The sequence below is a fragment of the Cercospora beticola genome, chromosome 5, assembly GCF_033473495.1.
Source record: "Cercospora beticola chromosome 5, complete sequence".
NCBI classification, from domain to species: domain Eukaryota; kingdom Fungi; phylum Ascomycota; class Dothideomycetes; order Mycosphaerellales; family Mycosphaerellaceae; genus Cercospora; species Cercospora beticola.
The window spans coordinates 2,202,151-2,230,115 of NC_088939.1; the positions used below are offsets into that span (position 1 = coordinate 2,202,151).

At 53.6% G+C, this 27,965-nt stretch overlaps 12 protein-coding genes across 12 annotated transcripts; 5 read left to right on the forward strand and 7 right to left on the reverse strand.

The window, feature by feature from the left end:
• Positions 1 to 803: 803 nt before the first annotated feature.
• Positions 804 to 2,444, forward strand: RHO25_008115 (uncharacterized protein; the record flags this gene model as incomplete). Its single annotated transcript, XM_023600260.2, has 1 exon — positions 804 to 2,444. The coding sequence occupies one exon, from the start codon at positions 804 to 806 to the stop codon at positions 2,442 to 2,444; it is 1,641 nt and encodes a 546-aa protein (XP_023449373.1).
• Positions 2,445 to 4,891: 2,447 nt separating this feature from the next.
• RHO25_008116 (uncharacterized protein) lies at positions 4,892 to 6,621 on the forward strand (the record flags this gene model as incomplete). The annotated part of the gene is made up of 2 exons (XM_023600261.2): positions 4,892 to 5,647; positions 5,719 to 6,621. 2 exons carry the CDS (start codon positions 4,892 to 4,894, stop codon positions 6,619 to 6,621), a joined length of 1,659 nt encoding a protein of 552 aa, XP_023449087.1.
• A 1,179-nt stretch (positions 6,622 to 7,800) lies between these two features.
• On the reverse strand, positions 7,801 to 8,502 carry RHO25_008117 (uncharacterized protein; the record flags this gene model as incomplete). Its single annotated transcript, XM_023600262.2, has 1 exon — positions 7,801 to 8,502. One exon carries the CDS (start codon positions 8,500 to 8,502, stop codon positions 7,801 to 7,803), a length of 702 nt encoding a protein of 233 aa, XP_023449363.1.
• A 1,112-nt stretch (positions 8,503 to 9,614) lies between these two features.
• RHO25_008118 (uncharacterized protein) lies at positions 9,615 to 10,415 on the reverse strand (the record flags this gene model as incomplete). Its single annotated transcript, XM_023600263.2, has 1 exon — positions 9,615 to 10,415. The coding sequence occupies one exon, from the start codon at positions 10,413 to 10,415 to the stop codon at positions 9,615 to 9,617; it is 801 nt and encodes a 266-aa protein (XP_023448830.1).
• A 1,248-nt stretch (positions 10,416 to 11,663) lies between these two features.
• Positions 11,664 to 12,352, reverse strand: RHO25_008119 (uncharacterized protein; the record flags this gene model as incomplete). Its single annotated transcript, XM_065603030.1, has 2 exons — positions 11,664 to 11,769; positions 11,826 to 12,352. 2 exons carry the CDS (start codon positions 12,350 to 12,352, stop codon positions 11,664 to 11,666), a joined length of 633 nt encoding a protein of 210 aa, XP_065459102.1.
• An 827-nt stretch (positions 12,353 to 13,179) lies between these two features.
• Positions 13,180 to 13,873, reverse strand: RHO25_008120 (uncharacterized protein; the record flags this gene model as incomplete). Its single annotated transcript, XM_065603031.1, has 2 exons — positions 13,180 to 13,279; positions 13,347 to 13,873. 2 exons carry the CDS (start codon positions 13,871 to 13,873, stop codon positions 13,180 to 13,182), a joined length of 627 nt encoding a protein of 208 aa, XP_065459103.1.
• Positions 13,874 to 16,634: 2,761 nt separating this feature from the next.
• On the forward strand, positions 16,635 to 17,388 carry RHO25_008121 (uncharacterized protein; the record flags this gene model as incomplete). Its single annotated transcript, XM_023600265.2, has 2 exons — positions 16,635 to 16,903; positions 16,968 to 17,388. 2 exons carry the CDS (start codon positions 16,635 to 16,637, stop codon positions 17,386 to 17,388), a joined length of 690 nt encoding a protein of 229 aa, XP_023449666.1.
• A 983-nt stretch (positions 17,389 to 18,371) lies between these two features.
• Positions 18,372 to 19,011, forward strand: RHO25_008122 (uncharacterized protein; the record flags this gene model as incomplete). The annotated part of the gene is made up of 3 exons (XM_023600266.1): positions 18,372 to 18,783; positions 18,839 to 18,924; positions 18,979 to 19,011. The coding sequence occupies 3 exons, from the start codon at positions 18,372 to 18,374 to the stop codon at positions 19,009 to 19,011; spliced, it is 531 nt and encodes a 176-aa protein (XP_023449661.1).
• Positions 19,012 to 19,428: 417 nt separating this feature from the next.
• Positions 19,429 to 21,944, reverse strand: RHO25_008123 (uncharacterized protein; the record flags this gene model as incomplete). Its single annotated transcript, XM_023600267.1, has 2 exons — positions 19,429 to 21,568; positions 21,640 to 21,944. The coding sequence occupies 2 exons, from the start codon at positions 21,942 to 21,944 to the stop codon at positions 19,429 to 19,431; spliced, it is 2,445 nt and encodes an 814-aa protein (XP_023449675.1).
• Positions 21,945 to 23,970: 2,026 nt separating this feature from the next.
• Positions 23,971 to 25,299, forward strand: RHO25_008124 (uncharacterized protein; the record flags this gene model as incomplete). The annotated part of the gene is made up of 1 exon (XM_023600268.1): positions 23,971 to 25,299. One exon carries the CDS (start codon positions 23,971 to 23,973, stop codon positions 25,297 to 25,299), a length of 1,329 nt encoding a protein of 442 aa, XP_023449673.1.
• A 492-nt stretch (positions 25,300 to 25,791) lies between these two features.
• RHO25_008125 (uncharacterized protein) lies at positions 25,792 to 26,693 on the reverse strand (the record flags this gene model as incomplete). The annotated part of the gene is made up of 3 exons (XM_023600269.1): positions 25,792 to 26,103; positions 26,161 to 26,521; positions 26,575 to 26,693. 3 exons carry the CDS (start codon positions 26,691 to 26,693, stop codon positions 25,792 to 25,794), a joined length of 792 nt encoding a protein of 263 aa, XP_023449671.1.
• A 142-nt stretch (positions 26,694 to 26,835) lies between these two features.
• Positions 26,836 to 27,908, reverse strand: RHO25_008126 (uncharacterized protein; the record flags this gene model as incomplete). The annotated part of the gene is made up of 4 exons (XM_023600270.2): positions 26,836 to 27,159; positions 27,221 to 27,426; positions 27,480 to 27,628; positions 27,685 to 27,908. The coding sequence occupies 4 exons, from the start codon at positions 27,906 to 27,908 to the stop codon at positions 26,836 to 26,838; spliced, it is 903 nt and encodes a 300-aa protein (XP_023449670.1).
• Between the last annotated feature and the right edge of the window lie 57 nt (positions 27,909 to 27,965).

Here is a 27,965-nt window from a genome sequence, read left to right on the forward strand (position 1 = left end):
ATGACACGCTGGTTGACATTTGGCGTAGGTGTTCCATCGACGAGGGTCCATGAATGCGAGCTCAATGTCGTATCTGATATTTCTTCTGTGACCAAATTGTAGAATACCGATCTTCGAGAGGCGTGGTGCATTGTTGTCGAGCATTGGCATCATGCCGCCCTGCGATGCATCCCGGATGATTTCCATGTGAGACACTCCGTTGCAGCAGCCCGTTGTCGCTGGACTGGCGTGAATGTGGCTCCTGATCGAACACCAGCATTTATCGGCCTATACGAATGCAAGCTGAACACTGAAGCGGAGGTGCACATGCGGATCTTTGTGTCCATATCGATGGGAGGCTCCAGGAATCTCACTCAAGTACCTTGGCCAGTCGTAGTATCCAGCATTGTCACGTTGTTGAAAATCTTGTTGTAGTGGTGTGATATGTGGAAACAGCAGACCACGCTGTTATCAACAACGCCACCAGCGGCGCGGGACGCGGACCGTCGGCTTGGCGTTTGAGCTTGCACGTGAATGATGATGGCGAGCTAATTGTGGTTGTCGTCAGGAGCGAGTTGGTTCGTTCTCCCTCTTCATGTTCTGAACATCGAGACACCCATTCGTGATCTCAGGCACGAGGGTGCGCAGCTCCTTCTCGTAGCTGTCGTGTTTGTTGTTGTCTGTCACGGCCGAGCCACTGCTGCGTTGCACGAACCACAGATCACCCGACCACCCTTTCCTTCGGCAGCCGATAATACCCTTATCGCCTGGGAGCACGCGACCTCTTAGCATAACGTGCGGATCGGTCAGCTCATATTCTTACGATGAGTAGAGGCCATCGCCAGGACGATGGGCAGACGGGCCAACATGGCAACGATCTAAGTTTCCTCGATTTCTTGCGCTCCGCTGGCGGAACGGTACCCATATCTCACGATCACTCATCGTCGTCGTCCCAGCAGCAGCGGCAGCGACAGAACCTCCCATTCGAGCAACAGCGACAGAATAGCGGTGACTCGGCTGAGCGGAAGAGGCGGCATACTGGGTCTGATCCAGAGCGAAGGAACTATCCATACCCAACATACACTGCAAGGCCATCAGGCGTGCGTGGTGGGGACGGCAGTCCTCCTCGTCTGGCGGGCGGCAGTAGAGAACACGCTATAGATTTGACATCGTCGTCCCCTCCATCATCGTTGATGGCCAGGCCTGGATATCCAAGAATGTACGACAGCAGCGGAAGTCTTCCAAGCAATCGCAGCTACGGGCGGTATGGCAGGCGAGAGAGTGATATCGTGCTTCCACGGTGGCAGCCGGACCATGAGGTGAACAAATGTCCTGTGTGCGAGACCGAGTTCAGCTTGCTGTATCGACGGCATCATTGCAGGAAGTGCGGACGAGTGGTTTGTGCAAGATGCTCGCCGCACCGCATCACGATCCCCCGACAGTACATTGTGCAGCCTCCGGATATCGTGAGTCTGTACGCCGACGATCCAGCTTCGCCGTTGAGGAATCCCGCGCTAGGCGGAGGTGAAGTCGTGCGCGTGTGCAATCCATGCGTGCCTGACCCGTGGACGCCAGACGCAGGCTCACCATCACTTGCGGCAACTCAATTCCCTCACGACAACACTCACCCACCATCCGTAACACATCCACCACGGCAGGACTCGGCCACCAGAGGCTCACAGGATCGCTACAGATCGATCCCTGTGCCCCCCGGCGGCCGCAATCGAGCTCAGAGTCACCAGCAGACAAACGATCAGCGGCGACAGCATGAGTTTTCGCGATTGTTCTCCAGCTCCGCCGCTCTCGATCGCTATGCACGCAACGTTCGCTACTCTCCTCACGATATAAGAGCGCCATCGACGCAAGGAAGCGGCTCAGAGCCAGGTCAGCACTCACACCCACAGCACATCGACACAATGCATCGTCGCGGGCACAGCCTGAACAATCGAGATCTACCATACTCGCGGTCGGCACTCCCCGCGCCAATACCGCCTCCCACCTCTCGACCACCGCCAGCACCGCGACGGCAGGTCGCTGAAGAAGACGAATGTCCTGTCTGCGGCAACGAAATGCCACCGGGAGAAGCGGTGCGCGAACGACACATCAACGAGTGCATAGCAGCACGAATGGCACCCAGCTCCTCCTCCACACCTCCAGTTGCCCCTGCCGCAGCAGCAAACATCGTTCCCAGCACCACCAGCGGCACTACTCCGCCTCAAGCTGAGGGGTCTCGACCGCGCACCACGAGCTTCCGACCACGCGGAATGGTGAAGAGCATTGCTACAGAGAAAGACTGTGTGGAAGCTAGTGGGGAGGCTCGAGAATGCCCGATTTGCTACGAGGACTTTCAGCCGGGCGACGAGTTGGGCCGCATGGAGTGTTTGTGCCTTTTCCACAGGACATGCATTCGAGGATGGTGGGAGAGGAAGGGAGTAGGGAGTTGTCCCACACCACACTTTGATTAGAGCATTGAATTGAAGCATTAGGGGCCAGGATAAAGGAGCGTTAACGAATCACGAATGGAAATGAATTTGGATAGCATGATCTTCCCTCCGCTCGCGTCCTGCGTTCTTCATGCTCATACATGAACACTCTCTGTCCGGCGAGCTTCAAGATGCCCCAATTTCATGCCTCTCGTTCTCGTGTCTTTCCACTCAATGGTGTGCCGATGCTTTTGCAGAATATCTCCGATTCTTCCAGCTTCACAGGGTCCGGCTGCAGTCGCCGGATTAACGAAGCGCTTTCGAGCGGTTGGAGGTAGAATTGCCAGCTGTAGACAGGCTCGTATCCTCGTGAACTACATTTCCCTGTCTTTCCCGAGTACTCGGAAGATGTGCTGGTCTTGTACATTCCAACTTCTCTTCCTCTTCCAATTCCACCGTCTCGAGGTCTTGAACCAGGGTCTTTGGAAGTTGGCTTAGGGCATGCGGTATTAGTTTTGAGGCTCTTAAATGTATGATCAAGGTTGTAAGTCCGAGTTTCTGGGCAAGCATTTACTGTTAGACTACATCGTCTCCGAGTGTCTGGACACGATCACTAATAACTCGTGCCCGAGTGTCGGTCAAGCATTTCCCGTCAAGTCGTGCTCGAGTGCTTGGTCAAGCATTACTGTTACTTCGTGCCCTACCATTGTCAGTGCTAGGAGCGACCGAGATCGTCAGGTACACAACTTCTTCGGGGCAACGCGCCGCATTCTCAGCTTTGGGGCCGCCCGCTACATAGCACATTTCCAGTGGCGAGTGCAGTTCTGCAGTTCTAGAAGCAGGTTGCATAGGAGACTCCGATGATTGTTGAAGTATATAGAGTCGTGTCTGCCCTCGTGTGTTGGAGGTTCTGGGGCTGTCGACAAGCAACCCCTCAGCACCAACGACACCGCACCGCCCACATAATTATTTCTTTGGGACAAATCTGCACTTTCGTCATCCCTCGCTAAAATGTGTGCAGCCGGGCACGAGTCGCTGGACGCCCGGTCATATTTTGCAGCCCGGTGCGAACATCGAGGTCCTCCATCGGCTGCGAGACCGATCGCTCATGCCTGTGAGCCAGCAGCAGGACAGGAAAGGACAGGACAGGCACCCCGGATATTCTCCTGATGCCCCTGCGCTTCCGCAGGACAACGCGTGCTGAAGACTTCCATCTCGAAATACGGTTCAGCACCACGAGTGTGACGAGGTAAATTGCGATCGCGTTCTCCTCGTGCGGCTAGTGTATGGCTCGAGCATCACAGGATCACTACAGCCAATAGCTGGTGCAGGCTATTGTTGTCGACTAACGATTGCAGACCCAAGGGCGATTCCTTCAGCCCGACAGGCATGCTGGCGTAGCTCGTGGGCAAGTGTATAGCTGACGGACACTCCGTGCGCCATTTGCGTTGGCATCGTGGAAGCCTCTTCGTCGTGGCTGTCGTGGCTGACATGGCTGCATTCGAAGCACAAATGCTGCACAAAGGTTGGCTGTAGAAAACGCCTTCTTGGCGTCTGGCTCCGCTGTAGGGCGCCGCCAGACCAACCGATTGGGCGTGCTGGTCTGCCACAGGCCTCTCCGAACAGCTGCAACAAACCTTCGGCCCCCTCTATCCTTGGTTCTTCTCCCATCGACGCTTTCAGCGCACGAGACGAGTGCGCAGCAGCTGCCCATCGCCCACCCGAACAACCAATTCAGCTGCAATGTCTCGCGGGATCACGTCCGGTTGCTCTTTCGGGAGGAACGTGAGCTTCACCTTAGCGGCCGCCGCACCGTAATGACGTCCCCTCTCACCGCTGGACACGCCTCCCAATCTTCCACCATGCTTCTTCGCCTGCTACGAGAGGTCGGTGGCTGATATCTCGTACACCCACCGCAGCTCCGCCACACGCTGCCATTGGTGCTCCCCGCCCAGGTCGGCAGCTCCTACCATAGCAGCACGCTTGGGGCTGCCGGCACTGAAAAACGTGGTCGCCCGGCTTGGACACGCTGCTCCACGAGCGTGGGCTTGTGGCGTTGGTTTAGTATCCTTGGCTGGCTAATGACTGTCCGTCCTCATGTCCTGCGCAGTCTATTGCGGAGTGTCAGAGTGCGCCCGCCTGCGTCTAAACGTGCACCATCGCGCTTGGTGCCTCTCGCGGTCATGCGCGCAGGGCTGAGATATGCAGCCCTACGCCTACGGCACAAGCACAGACCGCTTGTCCATAGCAGTGCATGTCCCTGTGAGCGCAGCAGCGGGTCCTGGACGTCGGGACGAGGGTGAAAGTGCTGGAGCAGGTACCATGCCTCCAATGGGGCAGATCGAAAGCTTAGCCGATGGCCTGGCAGATGTCAGACAACTATATGTTGGCAATGCCCCTAGCACAGGTGGATGGAGTCGCACCTGGCACTCCGAATTCCTCTCACGGTTAAGCTAACATCTCCCGCTGCTCGTTAGCATCACGATCCGATGCCGAACCCACGGTCATACAAGAACCCTAGGTCTCGATCTGTGTCGAAAAGTCCGCTCACTTCACCAACGCTGGAACGAGATGACCCTCTCAATCGACAAGTCGCCTTCGTTCCCTTCTCGGCAGGAGCTCCCTCCGGCATCAGCGATGAGACAAGAAGAGCTGTTCGTGTGCAAGCCGCCAAGGCTAGTGCTGCAGCGAGAAAACAGACAATTGCACGGAAGCTGGCAGAAAAGAGCGGCCAAACATTTTCAACAGAGACAAGTCCGACCTCCTCCACAGAGCAAAGCGAAGAAAGCCGGAGAGCCTCATCAACGTCGGCGGCAGAGAGCGATCCAACCAAAAGCATCACCTCCCGGAGCCCTTCACAGTCCCTAGATGTCAGCCCCATCGATCCAACAACGCGAATATACCCCATATCACAATGGCATCCTGTCATCCCTTCGATTGTCGACTACTTCACGAAATACTTTCTGCCCGATGCAGCTCCACCTCAAGACGCTTACGGACGTGACGCGATGCGCACGCAACTCTGGCCGCTAGCGCTCTCCGACACATGCCTCTTCCACGCGATCCTACTCAATGCCGCCAGCCACGCAGTCGTGACAGGTGCACTGAATGTGCCTACATCTCTACTGGCCCAACTCAAGCATACCGCGCTCGAAGGCATCAACGAATCTATCGCCGGCCTCGACTTCTCACAGGTGGGGGAGGCCATCATTGACGCGATCGCCCTTGTGGGCGCATGGGAGCTGGTGAGTACCCCAATGTGGCTTGAAGCTTCGATAAACAAAAGGTACACTAGCTGACCAGCACGACTTGGCAGCAATACGGCACGGCGGACACCTACGAGACCCACATGGGCGGTTTGAGCGCCATCGTCAATAATCTACCTGGAGGCTTTGTCGGCGCTCAGACTATACTCCCTCCAGCGACCATCAACGTGATCTACACAGCCGGACACGATCTGGCAGTCTACGCTTCCAAGCGACCCTTCTTTGATATCCCTGGCGCACCAGCGCTATCGGCGTCCCCGCTCCTTCCCAGCACGCTTCCCGCTGCATTCGAGAAATTGAAGACACAGCACCTTCTGTTGCCCAGCTTCATGCAGCTGATTAGCAGGCTATCGAACGTGCTGCCAGAAGATCCAGCTGCAAGAGTACGGCTCGACGAAGTACAGCAGGCTCTGCTCGAATGGGAGGTCGAAAACGTTACCGCAACGACATATTGTCCTTTGCGAACAGTGCTTGAAGATGCCGCGATTCGCCAGGTCTACCTTCACATGCGCCTCGCCGCTCTGGCCCTGTGTGGCTACACTCGTTTCGCGATGAACACTGATGCGCAACAATTTCTACAGAGCCTGTACAACGAAGCTCTGCTGTTGCAATCAGATCTTCTTGTCGGAACTTGTTTCGAAGAGCTCATTTTCTGGTGTTTGAGCACAATCAGCGCTACTACTGGTCGATGCGAGCACAAGCACATGCGATCACTCAAGCGGTTCACACTGGAACTTGGAATCACAAGTTGGGAGGAAGCTCGACGCAGCTGGACGCAATTCATCTATCCGGCTTCACTGGACAGCAGAGCATATGCTCTGTGGCAAGCGGTAAACAACAGCACAGTCGCTCGCGATCCCAGCGTGGGTATGGGTGAACCCACACGCTACGCCAAGGGCATCGGCCATCCAACTACCCACATTGCTGCTCTGGTCGCTGCCGAGGAAGGATGAAGATGAAGCTGTTCCGGCTCACATCGTCATCAGGGTCAATCTTACGCCCGTTACCAGCCTTGAAGCGGCTCATTGACGAAGTAATTCAGCGGCAACAATGCCTGCAACCGTCCGGATCCAGTCCATTTCGCCGGCATCAACTATCCTGGACCATGGTAGGTTCAGGAGTGCAGACTGGAGGGAGGTCCCGGACTGAGATCGTGAAATCACGAGTAGACGAGGCACGGTTGCGATAGCTCATCAAGCGGGCAAAGCTGCGCGCGAAACTTTCTGCCAGACGAAATTCTCTGGGCGCGCTCTCACTCTAAGGACAAGGATTCCCTTAAAAGGAAAGACGTCGTGCAACCTCAGTAGAGCCAAGAAAAATCGTAGACGCGGAATACCGTAATGCCTACGGTATCTTCCCCGTCTCGGGACTCACATACCCTGGCACGTATCGGTTTCAACTGTCACAGTTCCAACCAACAACCCGTGCACGGATGCTAGGAATGTCGCCATCCCAGCGAGAGAGCACTACAGCACACGGTCCACGCGAGGCAATTTCATCGCTCGTGGCACCATGGTCGGCGTGCATTGTAACTTTGCAATCACTCAGCCTGGCCAACGTGGTCGAATCAAGCCTCTTGGTCGACACGACGCCGGATATTTCCTGGTCGTAGCTTTTGATTCCGGACCCGATACCGTGGAACGTTTGCAACGATCGGTAACTTGAGGCCCGGCAATGGCCTGCTCTTTCGGCATTTCTTGCAGCACGCCGGCCGGGCAGGCATTTGCCTTTTGGACTCAGCGGATAGGGCTAATACACAGGCGCGCGCAGTATGCGGTTGCGCTTGCCTGCATGACACGATGCGGAACCGGCGAGTCTGGGCTATGCATGATGATGGCTATTGACTAGGAACTTTACTTGTCGGAAGTAGGCAGTGCTGGACGCTGCACTTCCTCCATAGCATCAAAATATAGTCCAAATTCACATCTCCATAAGTCTGTGCCGCAATACAGCCGATCATAACCCTCCCTATATAGATAGCACTACTCAGACCTTCCCAGCATGTCTCCAAGGATTGCTTTGACAACCCCGACTCGCGTGTTCCCAAACCATGTCTCGAAATCACGCACGCTTCTTGCGTATCCCTCAAAATCAATTCGGCTCCGAAATGCACACACTGTCGTGGCATCTCATCAACTGTCCAAGATCCTCACACAAGTCTCCACATCCTCTCTGGGAACATCCAGATCGTTGATACGATCCTGCTTATCCGGCCACCCGATCGCAATACCGCACAAAATCTCCTGATCCTCGTCAAGTTGGAACTCCTGCCTCAAAACTTCCGGAAACCCCGTCACGGAGATCTGTAAACAGCTTCCCAGCCCTTTTGCAGTAAGTGCTAGGATCAAAGTATTGATGTACAAGCCTACGCACAAGGCATCTACTAGTCCGAGGATCTTGTCCTGTGTGATTATGCCTACGACCGGGGCATCGAAGAAGGAGAAGTTTCGTAGTTGGGCAGAGCGGTGCGCTGTCTTTTCTGAGCGCGGAATGTTGTAGCCTTGGGGGCCGTAGAGGATTTGGCCGAAGGTGGAGCGGTAGTGGGTGAACTTTGGGGGGATGGGTGGGATGTTGGGGCCGTGGGTTGAGGCGTGGGAGCTTAGGGTGGAGACTATGCGGTCGCGTGCGGTGTTGGTTGCGAGGTGGAGGCGCCAGTTTTGGATGTTGGAGTTGGAGGGGGCGTGTTGGGCGAGGGAGAGGCAGGAGTGTAGGAGCGCTGGTGGGACGGGGTCGGAGGTGAAGCGGCGGATGGAATGTCGGGAGAGGACGATTTGGGAGAGTAAGTTGAATGTTTGTTCCTGATTGTCCTCTTCTGTGGAAGCGTGGGTCGACATTTCTGTTGGCGTATACTGGCCTCGTGTCTACCTGCTGACTCTTTTTCTTGCTTTGCCTGCTTTTTCTGAGTTGTTCCTTTGCTCGTAGTTCGTTAATGCTGAACAATGACGCCGTGAGGACGACTCTCAATCAATTCTAAGCTTGAGTACTCTGACGAACCAGACTGCAATTGAACAAAGCTCAAGCAGTCTCACGCATGCTTTTCAATCAGGAAAGGCACGCGGCATGTAAGCTCACCATCATAGCTGCGAAGTCTACTAATGAGCTGCTGCACGAAATGCGGTCAGTCATCCCGTTCTAGACTCGCGGCAAAGGCAGCGGCTGCTCGAGCTGGTCAGACAAAGCTCGCTGTCGCACTGCAGTCGTAAGAAGTCTCGTCCTTGGGATACCATTGAAGCATGAAGATCATCGAGCTCTACAGCGCTCAGACTGGTTGTGAACAGCGAGATGAGTTGTAAGGACGATCGAAAGGAGGAACAAACTTTGGCAGACAGACGTCAGTCAGCGACATCGGCAAAGTTTTCGGAAAAATCATCATTGCCCCGCGTTGAGTCGAATTGCTATCAAAGAACAATGATGGCCATGCGGAAATCGGCATACTGAGGACACAGCATCGCTGAGTTCGAATGGAACTGGCTTTAGCATGATTCCATCGAAAGCGTCTTGCATAGCAAAAGGAACTTGTCGTCCAGTTTCATGATCCCCGCGTATGTCCTCAGCTCTCGTTCGGGCTTGAGTTCGTGACATCACATCGTGGGAAAACATCGGTCAGTATGTGAGTGTGGGTTGGTGGTCAATACGTAGTGGAGCGATGCTCGACCTCATGTGTTGTGATCGTGCGATTCAGTCAGATCACGATCACCGGCCCTCACGGCTGTGAACACGTTTTGGCAGCGTTGAAAATTTGAGACAGGTCTCGTCCATGAACGTAGCATACAATTGAAGATGTGTAACTACGATACATAATTTCCACGTTGCTTGCCCGTGGAACGGTATAATTACCAGCTCATCCGCCATGCAGCGTGTCGGTATGCTCGTCACGACACCGCAATGATCAAACTATTGCCTTTTTTTCTTTCGTCTCGTGTCTCGTAAACATCGTGTTGTGCATTTATCGGCAAGTGTAACCACCGTCAATGATGAGGTCGGCACCGGTTGTGTAGGTGGAGGCATCGGAGATGAAGTAGACATAAGCGGCCTTGAGCTCCTTGGCGAGACCGTCACGGCCCATTGGGATCATAGAGTGCCAGAGCTTCTGAGTCTCCTTTGGCACGAAGTCGGAGAGACCAGTGTCGATGTAACCAGGCGAGATGGAGTTGACACGGGCAAAGTCGCGCCACTCGTTGGCGAGCGAGCGGGCCATGTGGATGCAGCCAGCCTTGGCGACGTTGTATGAGGTCTGTTCTTGTGGGAAGTTGGCGATGTGGCCGGACATGGAAGAGGTGATGACGAAGGAACCGGTTCCTCGCTCCTTGAAGTGGTGGCCGACAGCCTTGGCGCAGTGGAAAGTACCAGTCAAGTCGACCTGGACGACGTGGTTCCAGTCCTCAACGGAGCCGTCGAGGATGCCGCTGTTGGCGGTGGCACCAGCGTTGGCGACAAAGGCGTCGATCTTGCCAAAGTCGGCGATGACATCCTTGACAAGCTTCTCAACGGACTCGTACTTGTCGACCTGGCACTTGTAGGCCTTGACCTTGACGCCGTACTTCTCCGACAGCTCTTTTGCGTTCTTCTCACCACCCTCGGGGCGGGAGGCGTATGTGATGGCGAGGTCGGCGCCCATCTCAGCAGCTCCGCGAGCAGCCTCGATACCCATACCCTTGGGGCCGGATGCACCGGTGACGACGACGACCTTTCCCTTGAGGGAGAGGAGCTCCTTCAAGCTCTCGGCTTCTGGGATTCTCTGAGGCATGTTGGGTGGTGTGTGTGTGTGGTGTTTGGTGTTGAGTTGAGGTTTCAATGGATGGTTTGTGGTAAAAGTGAGATGGGAGAGAAGCGGTCTATGGCGGGCGCGTGAAAGTTTTTAAAGCTGTCCTCCAGGTCAACGCATCTACGCAGGGCATCGCGAAAAAGTGCGCCTCTTGGTACGTAGCTGTGGTTCATTGGTGCAGGGTGCCCCTCATCGCGGTGGTGGGGCAGCTGGGAGGAGTGTTGACAGCATGCTGACCAAGTCTGGGCGACCATTGAACGGGCCCAACTTGCATATCGACGCTGCGGTATACTGCATATTCGTGGTCGTCCTGCCGCCTGCTGCCATTCTCTGCATACAGCTGTCCTTAGTCACCGCTGATGGATCTGTTCGACGGTATGCTGCGAGTGCAGTGGCAGCACCGGATGGCCTGGCCCAGCGATGCTCCCTCGTGAATGACGCATGGGCTCCGCATTGGCGTCGTTCCGGCTGCTTTTCGGCGGTGACGGTGCCGGTGACAGCTCCTCCTGCATCTGCGATGGTTGCCAACAGTTTCGCTATCATCAGGCATTCAGGAACCATCGGCTGACATGGCCTGCCTAGCTTGAAGCTGTCCACTTTCACCTCTCGTCTTTATTCTGACTGCTATGGCTTCGTAGCATAGCTGTCTGCCTCTGTCCACTACCACATACTCATCGCTATGCCTCGGTCATAGGAGAACACGATCTCTCGCACGATATGTCGTCCTCCGATTTCTTCCTGCTGAGCTGGGAGCTACCCTGAATGCGCTACATCGACTGGTTGTGACAGACGTCGCGTTCCGAGGCGGACAGAGCGGTGCACGGAATCGCGAAGTGATCCGCAGCGTGAGGTTCTATTGCGGCTCTAGATGGAAAAGAAAGCCTCAACGAGGCATTAGATGCAGGGGAGACGGCACCAGCCAGCCGAGGCAGCTGCAGTAAGAGCTAGACACTCGTCCAAGATGTGAAGTGTGTTGTCGCGATACCCAAGATTCAGGCCACAAGGCTGGAGATGCAGAGGAGCGGGTCCGGCTGGAAGCGGTATGTATATCGCTGCACGATTCAGGACGCCTTGGCTATGGCAACTTCAGCCCTTCGGCAATCCCACTTCCTTCATCGTATTTATGCCTCGTGGCATGCAATCCTCCGCGATGCACTGAGCATGGTCGATAGCCTCGTCGACGATATTTGTCTCCACCGGTTCTGTCAAGCTTCACCCTTCCCACTCTCTTCACTCTTCCCCATTCCTGTCCAGATGCTGCTGATTTCTCAGAAAATCCTCGAACAGCTCCACCATCTCGTCGAACACTTCGCGTTTGAGATTGCCCTTCAAATATCTAGAGATCATGTCAGCGAGCTCGCAACACACAAGTGGCTTGATCTCCGGACATACATTGGCAACAAGTCGAAAAGCGAGGCCTCGGACGAGAACCTTCGATTATTTGGCAGGCTGTTCCGGTAGAGCATTCTCACGAAGATGTCATAGTACTCGTCTCGATTCTGGATGCACCGGTCTCTCGTACGCTCAAGAAGCTGGACGAATGTAAAGGGCGGGCCTGGCTGCTTGGCCATATCCAGAAGCCAGGAGAGAAGCACTCTGGCTTGGCTCTCGTTCCGCCCAAGAAGCTCGTGGGTTCTGGAGTTGGCCACCAAGTCCCATGGTCCCGGAGCTTGTCCTGGAGAAGAGGCTGGGGCTGGAAACGGAGCTTCAGGTATTGGAGCATCATACCAAGTCGCAATTGGACCTGGTGTCGGCAGGGGATGGAGTGGGCCGCCGAAAGCTTCTGGTACGTAGGGTATGAACGGGGACGATGGCACGCTGTTCGGTGCATCATTTTCTTGTTGTGAAGGTGCCTGGGACGGCGGCGCGCTAAATGGCGCGGTATCCTGTTGTTGTCGTGGTGCCAGGGGCACTGGCATGCTAATCGTTGCAGTAATTCGTTGTGATCGCTGTGCTGCAGACGGTGACACGCTGATCGGCGCAGTATTTTGTTGTTGATGTGGTGCCGGCTGAGACCACATACACTGGAGGCAATCAGCAGCAGATCACTACCACTTCTCGGACAGCCGTGCTCGATTGACTGGTTCTGGTTGCCAACCTGGGGAGCATAGCCTTGCCAGATCGATGAGGAACAGAGGAGAGGAATGGCAATCAGGCAACTTCACTTACCTGCCTTTCGCGCGCCATGCACTGCCAACAGTCTGGCGTTCTGGCAATGCACATGAGTCCTTCCGCAGCGCAGTTCAGGCAGACGGGAGAAGCCATTATCGGAAGTTGTCGAGTCTGATCGGCTTTGTCTGCACTTCGAGTGATGGGGAGGTAGATGATGGACGGGAGAGAAGCAACGCGAAGGACTCGTTTGCTGTTACCAGCGAGGCTGACCCCTCGCTCGCTGAAAATCGAAGCAGCAACGACGCAAGCGCTGACTCAGAGTTCATTTGCTTGAGCAAGCAACAAGACAACGTCGACGGAATTGAGAGGTGGAACCGAGGAATATGAGTGTCAACCACGAATCGATTGATTAGGGAGGGCGATATGCCACATGAAATACATTCCTTCTCGACGCGGCAGGTTAAAGTCGAATCGATCCAAGACATATAGAAGAACGTGAGCAGCAGTGATTAAGGTGGACTGTTACACACGAGCAGTTGCAGACATCATGCACAAGTGTCTAACTGACTATAACCTCCTTGTAAACCGGCCTACTCGCTGCTGATGCTCCCATTCCCATCCGCCTCGCAATACCTCACTCTTCACTGTCGATACGAACGCGTCCTTCAACGAATGCCTCTACCAAGCGGCACAGTCTTCGCTCTCGCTGCTCGGTTGCCTGCCGATTGAGACATCTTTGTCGCTTGTCAGCAAAATCCCAAATCACAATCAATTAATCGACAATCATTTTGTAGGACTTACTGAGCTAGGAGCAACCACATCTCGCCATGAGCCTCCCTGTTTTTGTTGTATCCATCTTCCATGCTCGAAGCAAGCCAGAAATCGTCGCCCTCTTCTCCTGCGAGCTTGGCCGTTGTTAACATGAGAATACTCTCGACCCAGGCCTGAACTCCTGCATCCCCGTCCGCTGGTGTGCTTTTCTCTGTTGCGGTGGCTTTGAGGGCATCGATCAAGCGTTGCGCGCACTTGGCGTGATTGTTCGGCGTGCTTTGGGGGCCCTCATCAGTTGACGAGGTTGATTCGACTCGATCGGGCGTCCGCTCTGGTGTTCCAGGGAAAGTCCACTCTCTCCTCAACTTCGACGGTACTTTTGGTGCGTGGGCGAGAGTTGCTGTGAGTGTTCGCCTGGAATTGGACTGTGGTGATTGAACAGCTCCCTGACGAGCCGCGTCCGGCGCCGATTCTTCCGCGTTTGTACTATCGGTGCTGGTATTCGGTGGTCTCACGTGGAGAGCCTTGAGCTTGGGTAGCTTTTGAGAGGGAGGCATGGTGGTTTGGCTGTGTGGCGACGGTACTCGATCAAAGTGCTCAGATGAAGAACTAAGGGAAGAGCCTCAAGGGGACGCTGTGGGCGTAAAGCGGTTTGTCTTCGATGCTCGACGGTTGTTGAAGCTGCTAGAATTCGATCGTGTCAGTGTAAGATGCCAGAGCTACTTCTTTGTGGACCGTCTTGGTTACGCACGGTGGAATTAATGTCGCGCGAAGAGCGTGCTTTTTGTGAAATCGAGATATGTGCGGATAGTTATGTACTGCACGTAGATCCACTGCTCAATATTGAAGCGGCGCGCATGCTGAACTTCAGCTCCTTGACAAACGGCCTTATGCAGCTAAGCACGTCGCTGTCGTCACCCACCGCCGCCGCCGAATTCTCGATAAGGGTCCCCTTGCTGGTGCCTTGGTGAAATTCGTTCGTGCTCTTCTTGCTCTTCTTCTCTGCCCTAGCGAACGATCACACCACAACAGCCAGCTCGACATAGCGACACGAACTCCGCACCGCTCCTGGCAGAACCTCCTCACCACATCACTAAAGACTTGTAAGGCACCTCCTTTTCTTGATCAAGAAGCCAGGCAACTGGTCAACCGGCTAGCCAGACAGGGCAATTGGGGTGTTCGCGAGCAATTGCTGACTTGTCTGCCTTGAAAGATCTCACACATCACCACCTCCGCTCCTGTAAGTCGACCAAACCCCTGCCAGCGTGGAGTCGGTGTCATGAACTGGACTCCAGGTTGTCTTTGAGTATGTTGCTGATTGAATCGATTCGATAGTGCCAACCACCACCAACGTAAGTCGCTCGAACCGCTAGCTCGCCACTTCGAAGCAGCCTCCATCCGCACAAGCAAAAGCCTATCCCATTCGAACCTGTTGAGACACTGGGCCACGTCGGTGCAAGCCCTCACATTCTTGATCGAGAAGATCTTGGGGTTTTCTCACGAAGGGTACATCGTCCAAGCAAAACAAGGTCTACCTGCGAATGCTGCTCATGTTGGTCGTCCCACAGAGCGATTCAGTTAGGATCCTTCGAGACTCGGCCACGATGCCACCCCTTTGTCTGAGCAATACGGCACTCCCTTGCTTTCACTCCTCGAATTTCGCCCGAAGCTGCAAAGTGAATTCAGCGAATGTGAACTGACCATATGTGTAGATGTGCCACAACATCATACTCGTCGAGTGCGAGGAAGAAGGTGACGATGTCATCTACACCACCTAGTAAGACATTCACCTGAAGCACATCATATACTGAACGAATACTGACTCCATTCACCCAAGCCCCACCAATCCACCCAAGTGCAACAAAGCACAAGAAGCAGGAGGCACAAGCTACTGCAACACGAAGATCGCCGAGGCATGTGATCCTCGAGAAATCTCAAGCACAAAACCCAGCTAATTCCTGCCGCAGCGAGAGCCAGCACCGGGCCACGAGGCCTGCGACCGCTGCCAGACCGAGTGGACGCACACTCGGTACGAGTGCCTCAGCGACGAGGTGGCGGCCGCAGGCCATGGCGGGCTGAGCAAATGGTAGGCATAGATACCATCGCTTTTGTAAGTATCTCTGTTTCCCTCGCTTTGTAGCATGCCATCAGACGACTGACATGTATGCGACAGACCATTGAGCTTATAGCAGAGCGCCTTCGGGCCTGAAATGACATTTTGCGTGTTTTGCTGCCACATGCCTCGAGTGTTTCTTTTCTTCTTTCTGCATGCTTTACTCTTGAGCCACGTTGTGTCCATGCGTCGAGCTCAAACCATGATGAAACTATTCAGAGGTAAGGAGGGTATTGCTGATCAACATTCCAGATCCGCATATTGCCTCTGATAGTTCGAGAGATTTGTATGACAAGCAGCCAGTCGCCAAAGCCCGATGAAGTGTCCTTGTTGGAAACGAGTGCTATTTGAAGTCTTGTGGTGAGTGAAGCACATCATCACTGTGAACATCAAGTTCTCTCCAATATTCGAACTTTCCCGGCCTCTGAGCAAATTTGTTCTCCAGAACTCGACGATTCTAGCGGCGTGAGATGCTGAGCTGGCCCTGAAGATTTCGTGCGACTGTTCTGCGTGCAATCATCCTCCTCCGATACGAGCCAAAGGCCCAGTAGTGAGACCAGAGTCTCTCCAGCACAGGACATGACCTCGCTTCCTAAGGGGTTTAGCCCATTACTGTTATCCGACTAATGGCCCTGAGGACGACATCGCGCACTGGATGCTGATCGCGTGTGGTCACAGCCAGCGCTCGCAGAAGCGCGCAGCCTAGTGTTTCACTTCGTCTGCAGAAACATGTGCGGAGCTTCCGGAGAGTGACAAGTGGGCACAAAGTGATGACTTCAGATATGAACTGATGAGCCAACCGGTGATAAGGAGGACAGAGCAGCAGCAGCAGCCGTGCCGAAGTGAATGCCAAGAGCCGGCCCGGACCAACATCCCGTCCTTCCGTTCCGTTCCATTGCGTTTCCGTTCCACACGACCTCGGACAACCCACTGTTGCACCACATCGAGATCAAGACACTACGACACTCCAGGTCGCGAACTCCACACGCACAACTTGGGCGCTTTATGAACATTGCGAGATTTCTGTCACTTTCTGCACATCAATTTGAGTGAAACGGTGCAAGATTAAGGCCACAGCCGCCATCCAGCTCGGCGGCCCCTCAAACTCACGGCAACGGCTTTGCTGACTCGCGCTCGACCGGGTTGTCGTGATCGCGAAGGCCATCACCGCCGCCAGCCGTTCGCAAAGCGCAAAGTGTGAAAGTATGGCCTCTTTCAAGGCAGCGCTGATTGTGGTGGACATGCAAGAGGACTTCTGCGAGCCAAACGGCTCACTTGCAGTCAAAGGGGGCAGAGAGGTCGCGTCTGTCGTCAACGATCTGCTGGATTGGCCCGGTTTCGTGATCAAGGTGGGCACGAAGGACTATCATCCTCAGGAGCACATTTCCTTTGCATCAAATCACCCAGGCACTCAGCCGTTCACGTCGTCACATACCATTACCAGCCCGGAGAATGCGTCGGAATCGCAAACTACGTGAGTCAGATGCTACAAGTTTACAGCACGGCAGCGCGTCCTTTGAACGCTGACGTTATTACAGGCTGCTCTGGCCGGATCATTGCGTCCAAGGCACATCGGGCGCGGAATTCATCCCAGAGTTGCACAAGCACAAGCTGTCGGATGTCATCAGCAAAGGTGAAGATCCACGCGTGGAATCCTACTCTGGATTTGGTCCTCCATTTCGAAGTCCGAGGGTCAGTATGAGCAACCTCGATGCCACGTTGAAGAATGCAGGCACCACCCACGTGTTCGTGGTTGGTCTGGCCCATGATTTTTGCGTCAAGTCTACAGCAATTGACGCCGTCGAGCATGGTTATGAAGTCTTCGTAATTGAGGAAGGTACAAAAGCTGTTATGCAAGACGAGATGAGCCTGTCCAAGACTCGCACTGAACTGCGAGAGGCGGGAGTTCAATCCATCTCTCTCGATGCGCAGGTCCTGAAGAACCTCAGCGCTGCCTGAAAGCAACGCACCAGACGCCACCAAATACTGCAGTATTCCGCTTGCCTTTGGCCACCGGGCAGCGAAGCAATAGTCGCGTCACATTGCAACTTTCATCCGGAATTGCTGCAAAAGCTTGCAGAGTCGATTGATTCTTTTGCCGCTGCAGGAGAGCGGGTCGCGGCTATGAGTCAGCAGGCCTGTCATACTACAGCAGCGTATTCCTTCTATCAACAACGCCCTTGCGTTTAGGCACACGCGCCGGAAATTGCTGGCTGGGTGCATCTGACGTATTTGCCCTGCGCCAGGCTCTCGGCTCACCGTCTTACGCAAGCCCTCACTCTTCACATTGGCAGACGCATATGTCACGTCTGTCACGCGTTAGCGACAGTTGAGGACGCCGAACAGTTCCGGCTCCAATTTTGAGCAGCATTGGTCAGTCTATGGAGCGCACAATCTCACTGTAGTTTCCACAGACATCTTCGCAGGGCGCGGACGACGTGGCAATCTATAATGAAGGTGTCTTCGTACCTTCGTACATTCGCTGGAGTGGCCTCGAACGTTGCGAATACGGGCCAAATTGTGCCCGCATGGCCAAATCCGGTTAGAAGCACGCCTAATGCTTCCTCATGAGCCAAGTCATGGCGATCATGCATTGTCACGAGCACTATCCCGTTTCATCACAAGAAGCATAACTGCGCCCAACGTACACCGCACGGCAACAACCAAGTTCACAATCGTACCTCGTAAAGGCACATATGCTTCTCGGATACAACGACGGAATTGACTAGCGATATCACAGGCAGACCGGATGCTCGGAGACGAGTGCTCCCATTCAGGAAGAATGCGCCTAGAGGGACAACATATAATAGCAGACATCATGGCCTCAGAATCGTCCATCATCACTCAGCAGTTCCAGCAATCAACAGTTTACTTCCTTCTCCAAAAGCACTTCTCTTCATTCAACTGATACATTCCTTCGAAATAAATACACCAACGACAAAATGAAGTTCTCTCTCATCGCCCTTGCTGCTGTTGCAGTCGCCAGCCCAATGGCCCTTGAGACTCGCCAAGGCGGTCTCCTGTCCCTTGCTAGCCTCGGTGGCGGCTCCTCTAAGGGAGGCTACGGAGGCGGCTATGGTGGCGGCAACAACGGTGGCAACAATGGGGGAAACAACGGCGGAAACAATGGGGGAAACAACGGAGGTAACAACGGCGGCGAGAATGGTGGGGAGAACGGCGGTGAGAATGGTGGTGAGAACGGTGGCGAGAATGGAGGCGACAACAACGGTGGCAACAACGGTGGCAACAATGGTGGCAATGGAGGTGGCCAAGCAATGGTCTGCCCAAGCGGCTACTTCGCCCAATGCTGCGCGACCAACGTCCTTGGTTTGGCTGGCCTGAGCTGTGGCAATGGTAAATCCTCACATTGCATTGACTGATACAAGCTTCCATACTGACATTTGAACAGTCCCCAACACCATCACCTCCCAGAGGAACTTCGTCGGACAGTGCGCTGCTACCGGCACAACTGCTGCTTGCTGTCTGATTCCACTTGTAAGTCTCAATCCCTTCTCCAACGCCGCATCTCGCAGGCTAACATTTCTCCAGGCCGGCCAAGGTGTCATCTGCAACGAAATCTAGACTATGATCCCAGAACAGAACAGATACTAATGTGTAAATGTGGTGGCTATCATGCCCAGGTGGAAATGGAGTGAGAGAGAAGTGGAGAAGCAGTAGCATTGTGGCTAGCTTCGTGTCAATCATTATATATTTCTTGACCCTTGTAAGCAGTCTCTAATGAATGCTAGAATTTGTTATCTCTACTCTCGGATCCAATATTTCTTCATCGCAAGTAGGCAGTGAGTTGAAGGCAACCCAAATGGAACAAACCCAGAGGCAACTCAACGAAGCACGACTGGCGGACTGAAGAGAAGACAGGGTATCGGCGACTAGATGTTTATCGCAAGAGATGAAAAAGATTTCAATGCTATGTACGTTCTTCTATCTTGACCCAATAACGCCGCGCTCGATAGATATGCAAATGATACAATAACACTTTTATGCCCTCACAGGAACTGGCGTAGCAAGAGTATAAGTCTGCGTGCTGCCACTCAAGGTAACCCACTTGATCAAAGGCTCTGAGCCCAGTTTATCATCAGTCGCACTTGCACCACTTGCTGCACCCGGGAACGTCACAGGAATTGGTGCCGAGCAGGAGTTCCCCTTCGCAGAGACAGTGACACCCGTAATGCGTGATCCATCCTGATTGTAGCGATAGACCAGGTTGGGTTCGCATTGCTCTCTTGCCATGCGCTGCAGGAACTTTTGAGCGATGTCATCGTGCTTCAATGTGACGATCGGCCAGTTTGTCAAACGCGCCATTTCTTGCGTGACAATTTCGACCCAAATTTGGACGAGAGACATCTGCCGTGTCTGGGAGCCCACAGTCGCGACAGGCAGGTCGTGGACACGCATGTTGGCTTGATGGAACATGTAAAGGTCATGATGAAGACCCATGAGATAGCGAGTGGTGATGCTCTTTTCTGATTCCATTAGATCGGTGAATGAGCCAGTTCCGCCAAAGAGATCAGTCCATTCCTTGGTGGTGCAGTCTGGAGTATCGCAGTCGTAGTAGATCTTTGTTGGCCAGCGTGGCAGAATTACCATGCCGTCGAAGCCGTTGTTGGCTGTCGTGGAAATGAGTGGCAACATGTCAGATTTAGTGTTGCGCAGGACAGGACGGGAGTTATCGCCTACGGCAGATATGATACCATTGTCTGCCCACGCGCGCATCGCATCGCCGTTGTGTAGACCGGTGATGGCGGGCGGGATGAGGCCTCCCGGAGAGTAGTTCTTTGCTTTGGAAATACCAAGCTGCTCCATCCAGACCTTGTTGAAGAGGATCTCTTTGTAGATGTCATCATAAGTGGCGTTGTTCTGATGAAGATGGGTGAACGTATGAGAGACGTGTGCGAAGTGGTCACGATTGATGGGATCCATGAACCACTCTGCGAGGGCATCCTTCGATGCACAAGCCACGGTCCAAGTGTAATTCGTGGGTGTTGTGGGCCACACCGATTTACCAGTGCCCAGTGGCTTCTGATACTCAAGCGCCGTGCTGTCATTCGGGATATAATAGATGGCAGTATTAGGTTTGCAGACAGCGCCATTATTGGTTCCATTTGTGGCAGCAATGATGTCTCCGTTACCATTATGGCCGAGCTCCAGGAAGAAGTTTGACCCAGCTGGCAGGCGAGAATTGAGGTCGTCTTGCCATTCAGCATGCATCCTGTAGTCCTGAGGATCGCTACGATAGTAGTTATTCAGTGGCGAATACGTTTGCGTTCGCAAATGAACATCATCAATTTGGCCAGCAAGGTAAATCTTGCGAGCGCCGACGAACAGACCACGAGTCATCCAGTGTATGTAGGCATGTTGGAGGTAGGTCGAGGTTGCAGACCATTCTGAGGCCCAACCGGTGAAGAACACCATCTGCTGTCGCCCGTCAAAGTCGTTGATGACCGCGGCCGTGCTCTTGCTGCTGAACTTGCCGTCAGAGGAAGGGCCGAAGCTTGCAATCTCCCAAGTTGTCTTCGGGTCAGTGATCTGTGCCGGATAGTGCCAGATAGCCTTTGTACTCATACCCGCATCAGTTTTGACATTGGCAGTGGAGAAACCACTGGTATTGGTGAAACTGATTTGCTGCTCGACGTTGTAGTCACAGCAGCCTCCGCTAGTGCCGAGTGATACAGCGCCGAAGGCCGACCAAGGGTATGTGTCTAGTCTTGTCATCCGAACGCCAAATGCCTTCTGATAATTGTAGATGGCAGTGAATTGGGCATCTGTGAGACCGCTCACCCAATTTCCAGCCGAGTTCTGGTAAGACAGCTCGCTCACAATGATGAAGCCCCCATAGTTGCCTTCCGTCGCAGAAGAATTGAGTGTTGGCAGCGAAACGCCAGATTGAGGGACTAGGAGGACCTCATAAGGGATTCCATAGCCTTGGAAACCGGAGTAGGCAAGCTCGGCATCAATGGAGTTGCGAGCTAAGACTAAGATAGTGTTCTTGACGGTCTGACCACCGACAGTGGCATTCTGCGAAGGCGTCAAAGACGGTCCACTGGAGGTTGCAGATGAACTTGAACTGGCAATTACAGATGAACTTGAGCTGGTAGTTGCAGACCTGGTGCTAGAGGTTCTGCTCGGGGTTAGCCGATCTGAGGTCCATTACGTAGAGGTGACTGTGTGAAGGGTTTGGGGTGAGCTTACCGTGTGCTGGATGTCCTGGTAGTGCTCGATCTAGTTGTCGATACCAGGCCGGTAGACCGGCAGTTACAGGCAAATGTGGCGGAAGGCTGAAGAGTCGTGGTTATGGTGGTGATTCCGCTTCGCGATGTTGAGCGAAGAGAATTTGTCGGAGAGACGCATCCGCAACCATATCGAGTATTCGATGCTGTGAGGGTAGTCGAGGTGGATGTGGTCCTGACGGTTGTCGTTCTGGTCGTCGTAGTCCTCTGTCCTTCAGCCACGCCTGCCGAAAGTATGGCGAGGTGTAACAGCCGATTGATCAGCATGATGGCAGTTGCAGGATAGCGAACATCTACGATAGACGCTCGATGTGTGATTCACCGCGCGTCTTCGTAGCAATGCGTATATTCTGCAACGAGGGACTGATGGCCTGGAAACGTGGTGGGAAACAGCGAAGGAAGACATCCCTCGTGCCCGGCCTTTGACGGGCTCATGGCTGAGGAATCTGTGGCGCGGAGACAAGAATTTTTCGGCATCTCTCGGACCTGCTCGCAGGAGTGTTGACAAAAAACTGAAAGGCAAAGCCAGGAATAGTGACAATGGGCATGGAGGAAACCCCTTCGTGGCGGACTCAATAAAGTGTGCGCGGGGCTTATCCACTCCCAGAAGTGCTGACAATCAGCTGCGCGTTCTTCAGCTAAATGCGTTTGATCCGCATGTTGGTAGCAGTGGGGATCTCGATGGTCCAGTGGATCAGGCTAGAAGTGTCTGGCTCGTGTCGATGGGCGAGATCTATTGCCTGAGGCCAACAATTGACTTTTGATCGATATGAAAGCGGTTGCTTCAAGCTCTACCAAAATTTGTGGACCACTCGGCTCAGCGCGGAATTTTGAGTATCACAGCTCGTACTCGTACGACCAAGCGGAGAAGCGCAGTACGGTCGTCTTCACATGGGAGAGTCTCGGATCTGTGGGACTGTTTCGTTGATGTTGGTGTACCAGGAGTAGTCTCCCCTTTTTGACAAGTCCATTGATCAACGGCAGATACTCTTCACCGTGCGAGTTGAGCTCAACTAAAATGAGTTGTTCCGCCGGTCTTGTTGCTCTCATCGAGATAGTCGAAAGAACTGCGTCATTCAGCTGAACTTGAGATAGCTGAGATTCCGATTCAAACGCGACGCGTGTTGGCGATCCAAACGGTATGTTGACCCTGTACATAGCAGACTTCGAAACCGGAAGCAGAAGCGGGCCAGTTTTCAAAGACATCATCAGCGATCGTATGAGCGTCCGAAACAGGCAGAGCAAATGGTTCGAGGATCTGCTACATTACTCGGAAGTGGTAATGCATTTTACGCCTGTTTGGGAAGCCTTGCATCGTGCGATAGTAGGTGAAAATGGTCATGGCAAGGCTCAACAGGCTTGAATATGCAAGCACCGTTCATGATGAGGCGAAGGTCGACGCCTCACAGCTTTGGTCTTTCACCTTCGACCGGCTCAAGGGCCGAACCACCGTTTGGTGTCGGTATTGCGCAAGCTCATAGGCACTAGCACTAGGAGGATTACTAGCTTCGAATTCGTTGCCAAAAGCGGAGCGAGGTGAAGCTGGCGTTGAGTCTGTCGTCGTGCGCAGGGCCAGCTCGCTCCCACATATGGCGAGTGAACAGATCAGGGTCTGAATCTTTGATAGTGGTGCCAAAGACATAGAAAAACTCGCTCATTTGGAATCCAGAGTATTGTCCAGCCAATATACATTGCGTCTCAGAATAGCATCAATAGATTGACCTTCATTGCATTCTGACGAGCAATCTCAATCCCATGCAAGCGTGAGGGCAGCCAGCTCAAAGGGATTGACTGACGATAGCACACTCGTGAATGACGGTAGATGGCCCTTGCAGCGAAAATCTGCTTCTCCGGTAGGATACAGAGCCCAAATGTTCCAGGAGTGAGTGCCCTTCCGGCGAGGACAGTTGATGGGAGCTACTGCATGGCGTCGGATATGCCCAAGTGCGGAAGAAGGACCACAGAGGTGCTTCGTCCGCTCTGGACCCTCATATGCCGTTCTCCAGCAGAAGTTGACGGGGACCGAGCAGATCTAGAATCGAGACCCTCGTCCAGTCAGTCGGCACAGCCTCTCGGACCTTGCGATTGAATTGGAAATGGTGAAGGAACGGAGATCGTCCAGCGTTGATGTCTGGCCCTGAATGTTCGGCCTTTTGGCGATTTGCCACAGGAGAGATCGTTGTTAAGTAGTGTAGTCTTCTTCGTTCTCTCGAGCTGGCATCGGGCCAGCGAAGTACTCATTTCCACATCGCTGAGCACGGAGCATAATCATCGACTAGACAGCAACGACATCATGCCGGCCACATTACGATCGGTCTCTTCCAGTTCATCTTTGCTGTCACTAGACAGCTTGGACAGCGGCGGGCACTCCACAGCGTTCTCATCAAGGCCCAATACTCCGGGATTCGCTCTTACAGAGAGCTTTGACTATTTCTCGCCGCAGGTTCTTCAAGCAGTCGAGCCAGTCCAGGAACAACTTCCGGCCCATGACAACAAGCAGTATGTCATGGTGGTCGGCGGCCTCGGATACATTGGATCGCATACCACACTCGAGCTCCTCCAAGAAGGCTACAATGTCATTGTGGTAGATGACCTTTCCAATTCGTATGTTAATGTCCTGGACCGAATAAAGCTCCTTTCCAAGGACTACTGTCACCAGAGGGGGCTGGTCGCTCCAACGCTACGGTTCCATAAACTGGATTACCGAACTTCCGCGATGAAGCATGTGTTCAACATGTATGAGGCCTGTCAGTCTAAGATCACCGGAGTCATCCACTTCGCGGCTTTCAAGTCGGTGTCGGAGTCCATCGAGAAACCGCTTGCTTATTACAAAAACAATATCGCGGGTCTCATTGATCTTCTCGAGATAGTGCAGCTGAATGGCATCAAGAACTTCGTGTTCTCTTCTTCTGCCACAGTATATGGCGGCAAAGCCAATCTTGGAAAGCCGCTTCGAGAAGATGATCTCGTGCATTTCGACGAGAAATACACAGAAGAGGATGGTTTGGAGCGCGTGCGGGCCAACGGCATCACTGGCATCACCAATCCATATGGACGAACCAAATACATGGCCGAGGCCATTCTCGCTGATGTCGCCAAGTCCGATCCCTCAATGCGAATCACAGCTCTGCGGTATTTCAATCCCGTGGGCTGCCATGCATCAGGTCTCTTGCGAGAGAACCCTCGTATGAAAGCGACAAATCTGTTCCCTGTGATTGCCGAAGCAATGACTGGCCTGCGACCAGCGCTCTACATCTACGGAAGCGACTGGGACACTCGCGATGGAACGGCTGTGCGAGACTTCATTCACGTCGTCGATCTCGGACAAGGGCACATTGCGGCAGTCGCAGCCGCAAACGATCCGCATCGACAAGAGTCCTTCAGAGCTTTCAACTTGGGCACAGGTTGTGGAATGACCGTTGCTGAGTGTGTCTCGGCGCTCGAGAAGGCCAGCGGCAAGAAGGTACCAGCTCAAATGGCGCCGAGGAGAGCCGGAGACGTTGGGAGCTGTGTTGCTGCGACTGCGCTAGCGGAGCGAGATCTTGGATGGAGAACGCAGAAGACTGTCGATGACTGCGCGGTGGATCTGTGGAATGCATTGAGTCTGGTTGGCAAAGTCTAGGTGCAACTTTCAATGGAACAACCTTCTCGTGATCGCCGCCTGGGCGGTTTAGCGTAACGACCTTTTCGAATTAGGATGAACATAGATGACATAGAAATGAAGCGATGCCAGATGATCATTGGCAAAAACTGCTCCAATCGCTTGTTGAGCTCCGCATTATCTTTGACCATGCTGTATTCTGACAGTCGAGTGACCATTAGTGGGCTAACGCTTCGCTCGCGCAAGGCACTGTGGATTGTTGGCCCAGGAAGCCTGCTCAGTACCAAGGTAGAAATGCGCGGCATATCGGGCTTTCGGCATTTGGCACCAAATGCATCAGGCAAACTGTCTCGCAGACGGTTGCCGATGCTGAGATTGTGCAATTGTGTTCGAGACGCACATGCAGCGCCTTCCTTCGCCAAGGCCAGATCGAACAGTCTGGCGAAGTTCAAATTGTGTCGCCAAGCAAGGGTTCGAAGAAAGGAACATCATGGTCGTGCTCCAACGAGTTGTTCAATCGGTCGACATGGCATCGATGAAGTCCTTGAAACCGGCGCCAAATTGCTCGTAAAACCGCTCGTTGGAGTCTGTGACGAAGACATATTGTGCTCGCTTCCGAACCTCGTGGGTAACATCCTTGACCCGATCTATCGGCACCGAGTGCACCATGTAGCAAGCATGTTGCCGAGAGTATTCGATCAGGTCATTGTCGTCAGTTCGATCGGATCCCATCAGTCGTGCGTATGAATTTTCGAATACCGCTGTGCTGTCCGGCCGTTTGCTGGTGAGTTGAGGATCTGGTAGCGTGCCAGGGTTGTGAACGATCTACAAACCATGTAAGTCTCAAGCCGAGGTCCATTTCTAGAAGGTATGAGGTCGCACCAATTTGCTGCCGAATATGCCATCAGCGGACTTCACATCATGGTTGATCTTTTGCAAGAATGTGGTCTTGAACTGTGAAGATTCGTTGGGTGTTTCGTCGAAGAAGATGCCCGAGACGTGCAGACCTTTCACGCCAAAATCATGTGGCCACTTCGCATAACGTCGAATGTCTTCCAAGACTTCGCTGACGTCTCGATTGCAGTAGTCAGTCCTGACATAGCCGAGTGTGGTGCAGTTGGGTCTTGCGTTGAGCTTGGGTACTTCGCGCAAATAGTCCAGATTGGGCCACCATGGGGATTCGCCTGGGCCGCTATTGGGGTTGACAACGACAACGAAGTCGAGTGATGGATTCTCGTCGATTCTGAGGAAGCTAGTCAGCGTTATTGTGCAAGCTGTCTGCGCCCGTGGTCTCACGCGTCATAAAGTGGCTGCCATGTCGTAGAGTTGGTTGGATAGATGTACAAGGGGACGATGCATGTGGATTGTGGCGATTTGGTGCTTCCGGACCTCTTGAATCTCGAGAAGAGCCCCATGGCAGACTTAGGGGGCTCGTCAGATTTGTAGGAATGCCGTGGAAGATTGTTGTTGTTATTGTCTAAGTTCGAGGAGGAGGAAGTAGCTAAGGCTATTTCCAGCCACTGGGAGCCACTAACATCCACGATCGGCATCAGCCTCCTACCGCGTGGCTGCGCTTGCGTTTGTGGGCACTGCATCAACAAACTTCTGCCAATTCTTCCCGAAGCTGCTATAATAATTTTTCTTGTTGCTCGTCACGAACAAATAACCAGCATGGTAGCTCAGCTCTGGTACGAACTGCTTGAGATCCGCGGGGCCTGCCGAGTGCACGATAAACGCGCTGGAAGTCCGGTTGAAAGGCGATTCCTGCAGTGACGCGTCCATCTTGTGGAACTCCTTCAGCGACTGCTCAAAGGTCACGGTGATATCGGTGTTGTTGGTGTTTAGGCGCGCATCAGGCAAGATGCCCGGATTATGGATGACCTGCGATGGGATGAGCGGATGTTGCGTTGATGATCGGGGCAGAAGTGGATGAAAGACTGACCGTGCGAGGTTCGCGAATGCCTGTCGAATTCTTGGCAAACTGATTGATGATGTACAGATGCTCGACATTTTCTGGCGAATACTCATACGCTGCCTCATCGAAAAAGATGCCGTGCATCGCCAGACTCGAATGGACATCGGCCCACTGAGCGTACGTTTCGATGTCCTGCACAATTTCCATCACGGGTCGAGTGCCATAGCCCGTACCTGCATCCATGCTCAGTACACGCGCCGCAAACGATTTCACGCGTCAAACTCACGGACATAGCCTACTGTCTGCACATTTGAGTAATTATTGAGCTTCTGTATTCCTGGAGAGAACTCGGCGCCAGGCGCTGTGCTCATTCCGCCAGGACCGCTATCTGGATTGATAATCACAATGAAGTCCAGGTTGGAGTTCGATTCGATGCTACGAATTATCAGACTCCATCGCTGATGGCACTTTATGACACAGATACAACTCACGCTGAGTACAGAGGATCCCAGGCACTGTCCTCCGGAAACTCGTACAGAGGAAGCAACACCTTGGCAGGAAGTCCATCTGGATACTTGCGATTTTTCCTGGACAACACCACAGCTGTTGGCACGATTATCAGGATCAGAATTGCCAATATGACCGCTATAAGGCAACACCACAGAGCCTTGGACCTCTTCCTCTGCCTGGACAGCAGATGTTGTGGAGACTGCATTTCGGGCCAGATTCAGGTATGTGCTGTGCTGGAATTCTTCTTCGACCGGGAGTAAAC